The 12,019-nt window shown below is 56.0% G+C and overlaps 1 protein-coding gene across 1 annotated transcript in view; it reads right to left on the bottom strand.

Moving 5' to 3' along the window:
• Window positions 1-12,019, bottom strand: part of VOLCADRAFT_92047 (uncharacterized protein) — a gene marked incomplete at both ends in the record, with an annotated part of 31,103 nt that overhangs the window by 4,725 nt on the left and 14,359 nt on the right. Inside the window, 11 exons of the mRNA XM_002951445.1 lie at window positions 168-515; window positions 703-786; window positions 2,133-2,210; window positions 2,727-2,917; window positions 3,611-3,871; window positions 4,445-4,592; window positions 5,551-5,709; window positions 9,025-9,425; window positions 10,244-10,412; window positions 11,251-11,430; window positions 11,799-11,934. Coding sequence (XP_002951491.1) covers window positions 168-515; window positions 703-786; window positions 2,133-2,210; window positions 2,727-2,917; window positions 3,611-3,871; window positions 4,445-4,592; window positions 5,551-5,709; window positions 9,025-9,425; window positions 10,244-10,412; window positions 11,251-11,430; window positions 11,799-11,934 — 2,155 coding nt within the window. The remainder of the gene's footprint in view (window positions 1-167; window positions 516-702; window positions 787-2,132; window positions 2,211-2,726; window positions 2,918-3,610; window positions 3,872-4,444; window positions 4,593-5,550; window positions 5,710-9,024; window positions 9,426-10,243; window positions 10,413-11,250; window positions 11,431-11,798; window positions 11,935-12,019) is intronic.

Raw genomic sequence — 12,019 nt, 5'->3', positions numbered from 1 at the left:
ATCCACGACACCAGCATCTACCCGCATCTACAATACCATGTTGGACAGACATCACAACCCCAGTCGGTTCATCAGCTGCTTCATTTCCACCCACCCACCCACCCAACCAACAGCAGCCCTGCATACACCCCAACAGCGCGCTGGCTTCAAAGCGCCGCCGCCATCACCTGGTTCAGGAACTCCACGCCCGGGTGCAGCCCCAGCGTGGCGAAAGCCCAAGTGGTGTTGGACACCGCCTGGCTGGACCAGGACCGAACACAACCTCGAGCTGAAGGCCGGCTGGCTGCTGCCCTGCACTCCGCCGCCGCCAGGTCGTCCTCTTCACCGCCACCGCTGCTGTCCCCTCTGCCATTCTCGTCCTCCAGCTGCTCTTCCTCCCTGCCTTCCCGCTCCTCCACCTCCGCTGCCAGCTGTCTGGCCGCCTGTCTGGCTGCCGCTCGCATCAGGGGCTCGTGCAAGTAGCCCATCTTGGCGGTGGACCACAGCAGGTTGGACAGCTCCTGGTAGGTGAAGTGCTGTCGGGTTGGGCAGTAGGGGTGGGTGGGTTGGGCGGCACGTGACGCGAACGATGGCGGCCTTTTGGGGGAGGGAGGGTCGCTGGCGGTGCAAGCGGCAGCAAGGTAGAGCGCGATAGAATACAACAATAAGGCATGAATACATGGCATCTATATGTATATCCTCGTCACGCATCCGATCCCTCACAGCAGCAGCTGCAGACGCGCCGTCATGTGCCCTGCGGTACCATGAAGCCAACCAGCAGGCTAGCAACCGGTGGTAGAAACCTGCCTGCAGCGTCGCCGCCGCACGATCACAGCAAATCCGCAGCAGCTCCTCGGGGATGCCGCCCTCCTGCTGCTGTGAATGCTGCTGCTGCGATTTGGCGCCCTCACCTTCACCACCACCACCACCACCAGCACCGCCATCATCGTCCCCGCCACCGACAACGGCAGCAGCAGCAGTAGCAGTAGCAGTCATACCATAAGGCCTCAGCTCCAGGGCCGCAGCGGCCCAGATCAGGTTGGAGATGTTTTGCGGGTTGAACTCCGGAAGCCGTTTCAGGGCCTTCAGAGGGGATAGATATTCATAGATGGGAGGTGCAATGCAATGCATGGGGCAGTGAGGTCATGCGCTCGCATGGGGTGGCGGCACCAGGAGGGGCGGGGAAAGACGAACCACAAACGAGTGAAGCTGCTGGCAGGGCAAGAGTGTACCAGACGTAGAACTGACCGAAAGGCGTCCGTGAAGACCGCGACCTCGGGATGACGTAGTGAAGCTGATGTCGGAAAAACTACCTACCTAAGCCGCCAGGACTAAAAAAGCAGAGAAAGCAGTCATGCCAAGCCATAAAGAAGTAGGTGTAGAAAAGTAGGTGTAGAGGCGGCGGAGAAGTAGTTAAGCACTGCTGTCGTAAAGCTGGAATAAAGTTTGCTGCTGGCCTGGAGAATTAGCTGATTTGCTGGTAATGATAAGCTGTCGGTATGCAAGTGCTCCTCCCAAACCCCCAAAAAAACGCGCGACCGACCCGACCGACCCCACTATCCTAGTTTGGCTAGCCGACCGACGCCAACGCGATATACCGAAAAAGCTCGAACCTCCCTTTGGACTCACCTGGCCAGGCAGCAGAAGCAGCGGGCAAAGGCACATGCGAGGCAGAGAGGTGGGAGAGTTGAGCAGCGAACGATAAAGACAAGAACGCATGCGAATGCTGCTGAAAGGGAGTATTAAGCTGGCTGACCGGGGAAGCTGGAAATAAGAAGCCCTAAAGAACCTCTATGAAAACGGAAGAAAACGCAGGAAGTAAAAAATACAATTGCAAAGGCGGCGCAGGACGACACAGAAGCGGGGGCGGGGGGGAGCGGGTGAGTGGTTTCATCGACGTGATTGACAACCTCGTAGCAGCAGAGGCTGCGTGTGTGCAACCCTATGCGCCGATAGGCACGTGAACAGATAGTCAGACGGGTGGATAGAGTAGAGAGATGGTAGTTGGACAAAAATGGACAGGTAGGGAGGCAGGGATATACATGTGCCGCCAAGGGATACCCCTGCGCCCGCACCCGCACCCGCACCCGGAAATACCCCCCACTGTGCTCGAGTATGCGCACCGGCGACAAGCTGTCACTTAGTCATCCCACCTGTTGGAATATGGCGGTCTGCAGCTTGGCGTTGCAGTGTTTGACATGTGCTAGGGACCACATCATATTAGACAGCTCCTGCATATGTAAACGCAAGTTTCGACACGTTTTGCCATGAGGCTTTATGCAAGCAGAAGAGCAGCACGTGCAGAAGAGCAGCACGTGCAGAAGTGCAGCACGCGCTGGAACGCTGATTTTGAAAGCGAGGGTTTTACTCGCATGCTTACTCCTGCTGTCAGGTACAGGCTAAAGGGCTCCGCAGGTACACCAGTCGCAAGGTGCGAGGGAGAACGTACGTGCTTCTAAGCAACACAAAGGTCAGGCAACAGGCATATGTCCTCCTCCTGCTCACGCTTCTAACTGCATTTCATACTCATGATGGATGAATAAATGCCATAATGCCATAATTTGCCTTTTGCCATAAGATGCGACATGGTACGAGCCAATACACCACGACACAACACAACACCATGCACATCAGCCGCTTCGCCGTGAGCAAGCACCGTGAGCAATCACTCATGGCTTCACTCGGCTCATACGGCTTACTTCACTTTGTCTCCAGTGTCATCCGCCCCTACCAACAACACCCCCCACCTGCGCATTGAACTCTCCAATCTTGGCCACCGACCCGCGGGCCACCTGGTCCAGCACATAAGGCCCCGGGCTCCATCCTAATTTGGCAAGTCCCAGCAATGAGTTCGACACGTCCTGGTGGCTCGCCTGGGGCAGCACCTGCAGCAGGCGGTCGCACAGGTTCCGGAGCAGGACCTCGCCAGGGTGGTGGCCTGCGGGGTGTGGTGAGCGGGTGGAGCGGGGCGGGGGCACAAGATTATACTTATACGTAATCGAGCGGATAAGGTCAGCAACCATTCCTTTCCTGGGTGGTGAAAGCATCCATCCAGGGCATCGGCAGCAGGCATAGGGGATGTGAGACGAGACACGGAAACACCGGAACGCCGGGTGGCACCCATGCGGCCGGCCCATGTTGGCACAGGCAATCCGCATCAGCAGTTGCGTGTCCCCAGACCAATTTTACAAGCTACATCATGCTAAAACAAACCGAAATAAAAGCACACAAGGGGAATTACGACCGAAGTTCGCCTCTTGCTTCTTCAGCGCTGCCTCAGCCACCAACTCGCCGTGGCGTCAATCATGGCGCATCTTGCTTAGTTACAAGTTACAAGTGCCGCCCGAGTGCGGGGGGGGTTCCGTCAAGCTGTGAGGCCAAGGACTATATATTAGTGTATATACTATTACTTAGCGTGTGCACATGTATACATTCACATTCGTCATGGCGCTTTCCAAGTCCATGCATTAAAGCAAGACAGCGGCCCAGCCATCACCGTGCGGTACTACAAAAATGCAGCTGCTAATACCGTCGCCAGCTAGGTACCGGTGGACTGCGCACCCCCACCCCTGCACCCCCCCGCCGGCCCACAGCGATATGGTTCATTGCCGCGGCTCCGGCTCCGGCTTACCCATTCTCCCCAGTGCCCACAAGGTCTTGGCCACCGTCTGAGATGTGAGCTGTTGCAGCACAAGTCCTGCCCGGTCGCTCAAGCCCTGTAGGAGCAACGCCCTGCCACTCCCCCCGCCGCCCAAACTCCCGCTGGCTCCCGTGCTGACCGCACGCCTGCCCTGGCTCTTGGCCACTGCCGCTGGCGCCCGGTATCCTAATTTGGCAAGTGCCCACATGCAGTTGGCCACCTCAGGACCATCAAAGGAAGGTAGGTGCCCCGCTGCGGTGCGTACGGCGTGATGTCATCGTCCACACGGTGTGCCGTACATGGTACATGGGATAACGCACGTGTCAGACACGGTTGCGAAAGGCGTTGGGCCATTGGCGGGAACAGGGAAGTGACAAACGGGGAAGCGTACGACAGGGCAGCTGGGAGTTCGGGACGTGAAGGTGCTCTCTTTCTTTGCGCATATTTCGCAAAGCAGCGATTTTCCTCGACTTAAATTATCGGATAGCTGCGGTAATGACCGGGTAGGGTAGGTAAGGGTATGAAGCGGCCGGTAGAAGTGCATTCGGCTCGAAATTTTGCAGCTTGCTTCTGCGGGTACTCGCTTTCCGAGGACCGCAGACAGACAGGCAGACATCGTTTGCAAAGTTACTACAAATTGGAACCAAACAAGCATTGTGTGCCTGAATTGCTGCGCATATGCACCAACCCAAGCTGCCAAACAAAACGCCATGCTGCATTAGGAAGTCACGACAATCAGTACGTGTGCAGTACGGGGTTTGCTCCCATACCATTCCGGAGTCATTGGGTGTCGCACCACTAAAAACAATCACCATGGACACTCACCCGCCAGGCGCTCCAGTTGTGCGAACCGTGGGTCGGTCAGCAGCTTCCTCGCCTCCCAGCTGCCCGGTTGCAGCCCGCAGGAACCCAACCGATGCATCGCAGTCGCCGCATTCACGGAGTTGAACTGCGCACCGTGCTGCGCAACCAACTGCAACGCACAAGTCGGTTGGGAAAGGTCGCGAGGGCGTTGAAAGGTACGCATACGCAAATCATATCTGCAAAGGTATATCTGAGGAAAAAAAGCAAGCAGGTAGCAGAAAGAGGCACCACCAAGTGCGAAACGTTTCACGGCGCAGTTCCTACGAACCCAGGGTACAGCTGCACGTCACCTAGGGTTTTTTATCGTCCTCACCTAGTAAATAGCAGCAGTACCCGCAGCCCTGACGTGCGACTCTCCGGGGCCTCAGGGATTCTTCCACCCTTGCAGACCCACCGGCACACACACACACACACACACACACACGCACACACACACGCACACACACACGCACACACGCACACACACAAACACACATGCACACACACACGCACACACATGCACGCACACACGCACACACACACACACACACGCACACACACACATGCACGCACACACGCACACACACACACACGCACACACACACACACGCACACACACGCACGCACACACGCACACACACACACACACGCACACACACATGCACGCACACACGCACACACACACACACACACACACGCACACACACACGCACACACACACACGCACACACACACACACGCACACACACGCACACACACACACGCACACACATACACACACACACACGCACACACACACGCACACACACACGCACACACACACGCACACACACACATGCACGCACACACGCACACATACACACACACGCACGCACGCACGCACACACACGCGCACACACACACATACCCCTTTCACCCGCTCCCCTGCCCTCTCCAACCCAACCCAAGGACCTGCAGTATGGCCTGATGGCTACGCTGCCTCCCGGCGTCCACAATAGCCTTGTTGATGGCGCGGTGGTGAGCCGGAGCTCGGGTAGGGACCCTGGGGATGCATCTCGCGCCCCCCTGATCTCGGCCGCCAAGCCCACCAATGCTGCCGTTGCCATCATCGCCATCATCGCCATCATCGCCACAAAGGCCACCACCAACATCATCCATAATATCACGGCCACCACCACCACCACCACCGGCTGCATGAAGTCTAGTTCTATGGGCAGCAGCACCCGCTCCACTGCTGCTGTTGCGTCCTGTAGGACGGCTGGTGGCCCCTCGTAACTCCCGGAGGGGTGTGCAGCTGTGGAGGACATGACTGACAGAGTCCTCGAGACTGCGACTCGAGCCCAGGTCACCATGGCTGCTGACGCTGGCGGAATCATTCCCCGGTTTATCGGTCCGAGGGCAGCTTGCGGGTCGCTGCTGCTGGCGCTGATGAGACACGGCATCCGCGGGGCCGGCGACCTCGACAGCACCTGGCAGCTGCCGCGGCAGGACTTGTTGTTTTCTTATCCGACGAGCGGCAACGACGACAGCTGGGCCGGTTTCAGAACGCGGAACAGTGTCCCTATACGTGCGGGTAGTAGTAACAGCGCTGGACTGGCCATGGTAGATCGCAGCGTCCACAGCACCTGCTGCGGTGTCAATGGCCCTTCCTGAGATTTGCGGCTGTGGCTGTTGCAGCTGTGGTGGTTGATGGTGGTCGGTGACGGCTGTCCTAATGGCGCGGTCCACCGGCGGCACGCCGTAGCCCTCTCTTGAGCTGCTGCTCTCTGCGCAGCGGATCCTCCTATTGCCAAGGTCGACGGTGTCATTTTCATCGGCCCAGTGATCTTTGTCGCTGCCGCGGTTCCTGCTGCCTTTGCGGTTGTTGTGATGGTGGTGGTTCCCCCTCCGGCTTTCCGCTGCAAGCAAGCAGCTCAGCACGCGTTCCAGAAGGGGCATCGTGAATGGGTGTGAGGTTATTGGGGTTGGGTGCGGCAGACGAGGTGATGCGTCATGAGCGAGTTCGGCTGGGGGAGGGGAGATAGGTGGAAGGGGGGATCACTGCATTTTGCGGCTCACGCCTTCCTTGCAAGGATGCACCTATCCTTGGTGGAAAGTATAGGCAGTACAAAGGACAGGATCCGCTGAACCGATATGGACCCGCTGCAACATTACGAAAACAGGAATCCTCGCCTTCCCGACATGTGCCGTTTCCCTCCACGCCACGAAGCCCCAACGCTAGCGGCCTCACGAGCATTCGGGAAGTCCGGTTGTTTGGCGAGGCTGGACCTTTTGGACTTGGGAGCTGGCTGTGCTGCAGGTTGGAGGCCTGATAGCGATGGCGCTGCTGCTATCGGGTGGCTGCGGCGGGGCACCGATGGTTCGCGACCCGCTGTCCCATGTACGCGTCGCCTCCCAGAGAGTTGAGAGTCCAGATATGGAGATGCATATGGTGCCATCTGAAGGTGTTTGGTCTATCCTAGCTTTGCGCTTCCGGTCCATGGCTATTTTACTATAGGTCTCGAGGGAAGCCAAAGATTAACATGTCGCATCGTGTCCAATAACGAAATAAGAGCTCAAGCACGCCTGAGATGAAATCTTTTTTGTGTGGCATAAGCAAGAGTCGCGACCAACGAACAACGGAGCGCCGCGGACAAGCATAACCTATCAAATAAGATGACACATGTCGGTTTGACACCATTTATCCGCATTATGTCTCTGAACAGCAAGACGCCATCACGAAGGTTGACCAAAAGTAGTATGACGCCCGTAAAACTTCCCGGCGGCTAAAGCGCTTCACAATTCCTGCTAGTGTTTACATCAAGCATTTGAGGCATGAAAAGCGTATGGACTTTTGTAGGTCAACTCTAGGAAAGCGTTTTGGGTTACAGTTAATGCAGGTTCGGAGCGAAGACCTGCGGAAGCATTCGAACCCCAATATGCTGGACCCTTTGCACGGCTGCCTTGCTCCTATCGATGCTATTTTTGCTTACAAAACAATCTGTCCAACTCGCGAAGGCCTTTTGTAGGGGCATCACGCATTAGGAAGGCACCTGAGGGGACTTCTTCACGGTTTTGCCTCCATTTTCCAGAGGCGTCGAGAATGGGGTCATCTTCAGGATGAACAACCCTGCCTTGTTGAATACCAGTAAAAGTTTCCAGATGGTGAGGTAAGCATTAAGGTAAGGATTAACTGTCGATGCCACAACCGGCAGGCTTTAGTTCATGTTCGTATGCGCCTGCTCTGCATAATTGAGCCTTCACGTGGTGTTGTGGCTAGGACTTTGAACTTGAGTAATGCATCCAGGGGCGCTTCCATCGTCCTAGAGAAGCTGCGATACTCCTTGCTATGCACGTCGGTACTGCAGGATCTGCAGCGGCAGAAAAAGCCCAACAGTTGACCCGTGGCCATTTGGCTAACTATGTAATTGTCATGGTCACGTGTACTCTAAGAAACGTCAAGCATATTTAAGGTTGACAATTTCGTCCTCTGTTTAGCACCTCTGTTTAGCACCCCTAGATCCAACATCCAAGACGGAAACGCGTCAATGCCACGTAATGCTTTCACGGCATACATACATGCCTTTTTAGTGCTCCAGATGTTTCGTATCTCTTCGGGTGCGCAGGCAACACCCATCCACTTTATGTAGTGACACGCCATCACGCCGTGTGTCCACTGCTCTATTTCCGCCTCCCGGCGGCCACAATAGCCTTGTTGATGGCACCATGGTGCTCGTGTGTACCTGGATTTTGGATGTGCAGGCAATTCGGCATTTGATGTTTTGTTCAGAGGAGTGCTTGGTGCACATGCACCCTGTGCTGCTAACCGTTAGACGCTGTTTACTTTGTTATTAATTCTGCATGATTTGGCGATTTGGGTCTGGCAGGTTCGAGTGTGATAGGACTTGGCGAATGGGCATCCCGTGTTGATACTTGCTGATAGCGGTAACAAGGGTGACCGCATGTTATGGTCGTGGTTTGATCTCTTGCTGGCCAGAGGTGTGTCGCAACGTATCCAAGTGGATTACCCAGGGCCACGTTATGGCATTTTACTTACGATGTTTAGCACCGCCACACCAACCATTCCTCTTGTGCACAGACCGTCGTCGTGAAACCCTCCTCACACAATCCTTTCGGAGGTCTCCGTTGGCCCAGCTATTTTACTATGCCACTGGCCCCGTCCGCAAGTGTGTCCATCTATTGGGTGGTGTGGCGGATCGGATCTGAACAAACCCCGCTACGATGCAGGCTATGGTGTCTCTGCTGATAATCACTGACGTCAAAACAGTCCAACTAGTCCCCTGTAATGTTGACAGTTCATTGATCCATTCCAGAGCATTACGGCCTCGGTGTCAGCCTGTACCTCATCGACGCCCTGCGGCTGCTGTATCATAGCTCATCGCCATCGGCTCCATTGCATCGTTACCTCAGCTGCGGCTGCAGGGTGATGCCACTGGCCCACGCAGCACCCGCGCCCCTCCTTCAGGCAACAGCCCCTCCTGCCTCATGAGCTCCTGCAGTAGCACCTCCTGATCCTGGGGACTACAGCCGCCGGAGCTCCAGCGCCAGTACGGCACACTCACCACCACCCAGCCACGAGCCTCCAGACAGCGCCGGCGGTAGAGGGTGGTGCTCAGAGGCTGGCGCGTGTTGGACGTGAAGTGCGTGGGACCGTCCACCTCCACTGCCACGCGCAAGACTTTTGTGGCTGCTTTCCTGCTTCTGCTCCTGCTGCTGGAGCTGGTGCGGCTGCCAATCTCCCTGTCGATGCCGCCGGAATATGCGGCCTCCATACCTAACGATTTCCCTGGTGATGGAAATTTGATTATGTCAATAAGGTGCAGAACCGGGGTAGGTGGAGACGTACAGCGGTCGTACATGTCAAGCAGATGAGGAAGGATCGTCCAGGACATGAGAGGAAGAAGATGGGGGTGCGGGTAGGAGCGCATGCGCGTGACAATCGAACGTAGCCGGCTGTATTTCACTGTTGTGGTGGGGAGGGTCTTGAGAGGCATGCATGCGTATCATGCGTATCATGCGTGCACAAGGAAGGCAGGGGGCCGTGCCAAACCGGATCCGCAAGGCTTCCGCTTGCATAGGACGGCGGCAAGAGCTCTCCTCAACAGAGAATACCTAATAAAGGCTGCAAGGGTGCAACAGGCAAAAACTGGAAACCCGGACGGATATGAAGACGTTTTGGAGGTCTATCGAGAGGTGAGCTAGCCTGAATCATGGGAAGATAATCGTTTTTACAGCTTTAAACGGTCTTTGCGTTCGTCTGCTGTTTTTGCTGTTCCGGGTCCTTCATTGAGAGGTGAGACCTGCAGGAAGACCGACATGCAAGGCTCCCTAGTAGACAGACACACGCGCTCGATAACAGCCGGCAGGCGGCTGGCAGAGGTTAAGGCCTAGCTTCTGCTCCCGTCACGTCCCGGCGCGTCCGGGTTCAAATCCGCCTGCCGACCTCTCGGGGTGATGAAATGGGAGATGGGCCCCCATCTTGTGGACGGTGTAGGACGTGATAAAATCAACTCGCGAGCTGACCAGGAACTAAGTTGACGCGCTGTTGATCCGCTAGATTTGGTTGGATGCTGGTGGTGAGTTGCCAAACTCAAAGAGTACACTCTGATGGGGTGAATGGCTTAGGGTGCCCCTCTAGCAGGGGAGAGCAGGGAATTGCCTCGGGAAGGAGGCCACTGGTGAAGCTTAACCACCCTGTAACAACATCAACAGTCACGGTGATGCACGCTGCTGCAGTGATGGCTCCGCACACCGTCCCGGCGTTGGGCCGCTTCTCCATACCTGATCCTTCCGGCGGCCACGTTGCCTGATTCCATCGCCCCTCCTGCTGCTGCTGCTGCCGCTGCTGGCCGCGCTGTAGCTGTGTCGCGTGCGAAGGCACCGCCGTCTCCACAGGTATCTCCAGCTCCATCGCCAGATCGATTGAGAAGTCCCCATTGTCAACGAGCCACTAAGAAAGAGGAGTGGAAGGACGCGGGAAAGGAGGAAGCAGCACCACAGGGCAGCCGCCCTTTCTCAAACTAGGTTGAAGTTGAACCAGATTTCCTCGTGGGTTTCTGTTCCCAAGGGAAAACGCTGGGCTCTTGGATGCTCGGATTGTGAGGCTTTCGACGACGGAAAGGCAGCATTTTATGGGTGAACCCTCTACAGCTTTATTTTATGGTAAGGTATGGCAAAGTACGGTAAAGCACGGTAAAGTAGGCAAATCCCTGGCCATGAGCCTGGTGGTTTCGTTAGGTTGCCAAACCCAAGCATGGCATTATGACTACCTACCCGCCGCGCCATTCCTGCCTGGAGAAGAAAACCGTAACAACCAACTAAGGAGTTCACAACTAGCTGCATCACGGGGTAAAAACGGTGAGAAAACATGCAAGACAAGGCCCCCCCTGGACGTCATGCACGTCCAGACGCGCAACGCAAATCCTGACACAGACACAGTCTAACTTTCCTCACACATGCACAGGCAACCGAGCCGTGAAAGACAAGATAAAAGGCCATCGATAGAGCAATGAAATGGCCAGGATGGCTTATTTGGCTATGCCATAGCATACACACAACAGGAACTAAGCATACACTAAGCATAAGCATAGCATACACCCAAAAGGACTAAAAGCGAAACCTAACCATTACGCTTGGTATCTATCTACTCCCATTCCCGCCCCCCAATTATTGCCTTCATGTTTGTTCCCGCATGGCACGGCTACATCACCACACGCCGCCAGGAACAGGAAGCAGGAACAGTACGTACGGCGTAAAGCTTGCCACGTCAGCAACAATCGCTCACTCACCTCAACTGTGTGACTCAGGCCCAAGCGCGTCATCGCCTCCGAAACCGATTGCTGCAGTCCGGAAACTTGTACGGCCCACACGCTCCGAAACCGCCACAACTCAGCGGCACGATGTAACAGCCCTGGGGGCCCTGGCGCCAGGACTGCTGTGGGGTAGTCGCACCGCACGTTCATGTAGGCCTGTATGTATGTCGGTATGTATGAAAAGGCAACATCGCTGACGTCAAAATACACAGCAGGTTGTACGGAAGGTCATGGATCTGCGAAACATTATGATGCCATGGGGGACGAAAAGCGCGCATAGCTCACACATATCAAAACTGTAACAACCACACAACCAAAAAAAAACGCGCAACGAGCAGCACGGGAATGTACGAAATGCAAATCGACAGGAAGTGCAGATAGCCATGCAGAGAGTCAACTTGCGCAATATGTGCTCGGCCAGTGCTAGGGTAAGTACTCAATTCTTAAACTTGACGGTTTTTTAATGTGTGTCGTTTCCTACCGTGAAACCACCCACCCACCCACCATCCAATCGACCAGCTCACCTGGTATAGCTGCCGCATAGCCTCCTCCGGCAGCTCCATCAGCCGCTCCCCTCCTCCTCCTCCTCCTCCTCCAGCATGCCCCCGCTGCCCCGCCAGCCGCCCCAACAGCTCCATCATCTGCCCCCACAACTCGGGACTGCAACCACCAACCAGGCTCAGACCCCAAGACAAGCTCACCACGATGAGGTCCAGACGAGTCTGCTGCTGTACCGCAGGCTCAC

The sequence above is a fragment of the Volvox carteri genome (assembly GCF_000143455.1).
Source record: "Volvox carteri f. nagariensis unplaced genomic scaffold VOLCAscaffold_24, whole genome shotgun sequence".
NCBI classification, from domain to species: domain Eukaryota; kingdom Viridiplantae; phylum Chlorophyta; class Chlorophyceae; order Chlamydomonadales; family Volvocaceae; genus Volvox; species Volvox carteri.
This window is presented reverse-complemented; position numbering and strand designations above follow the sequence as displayed.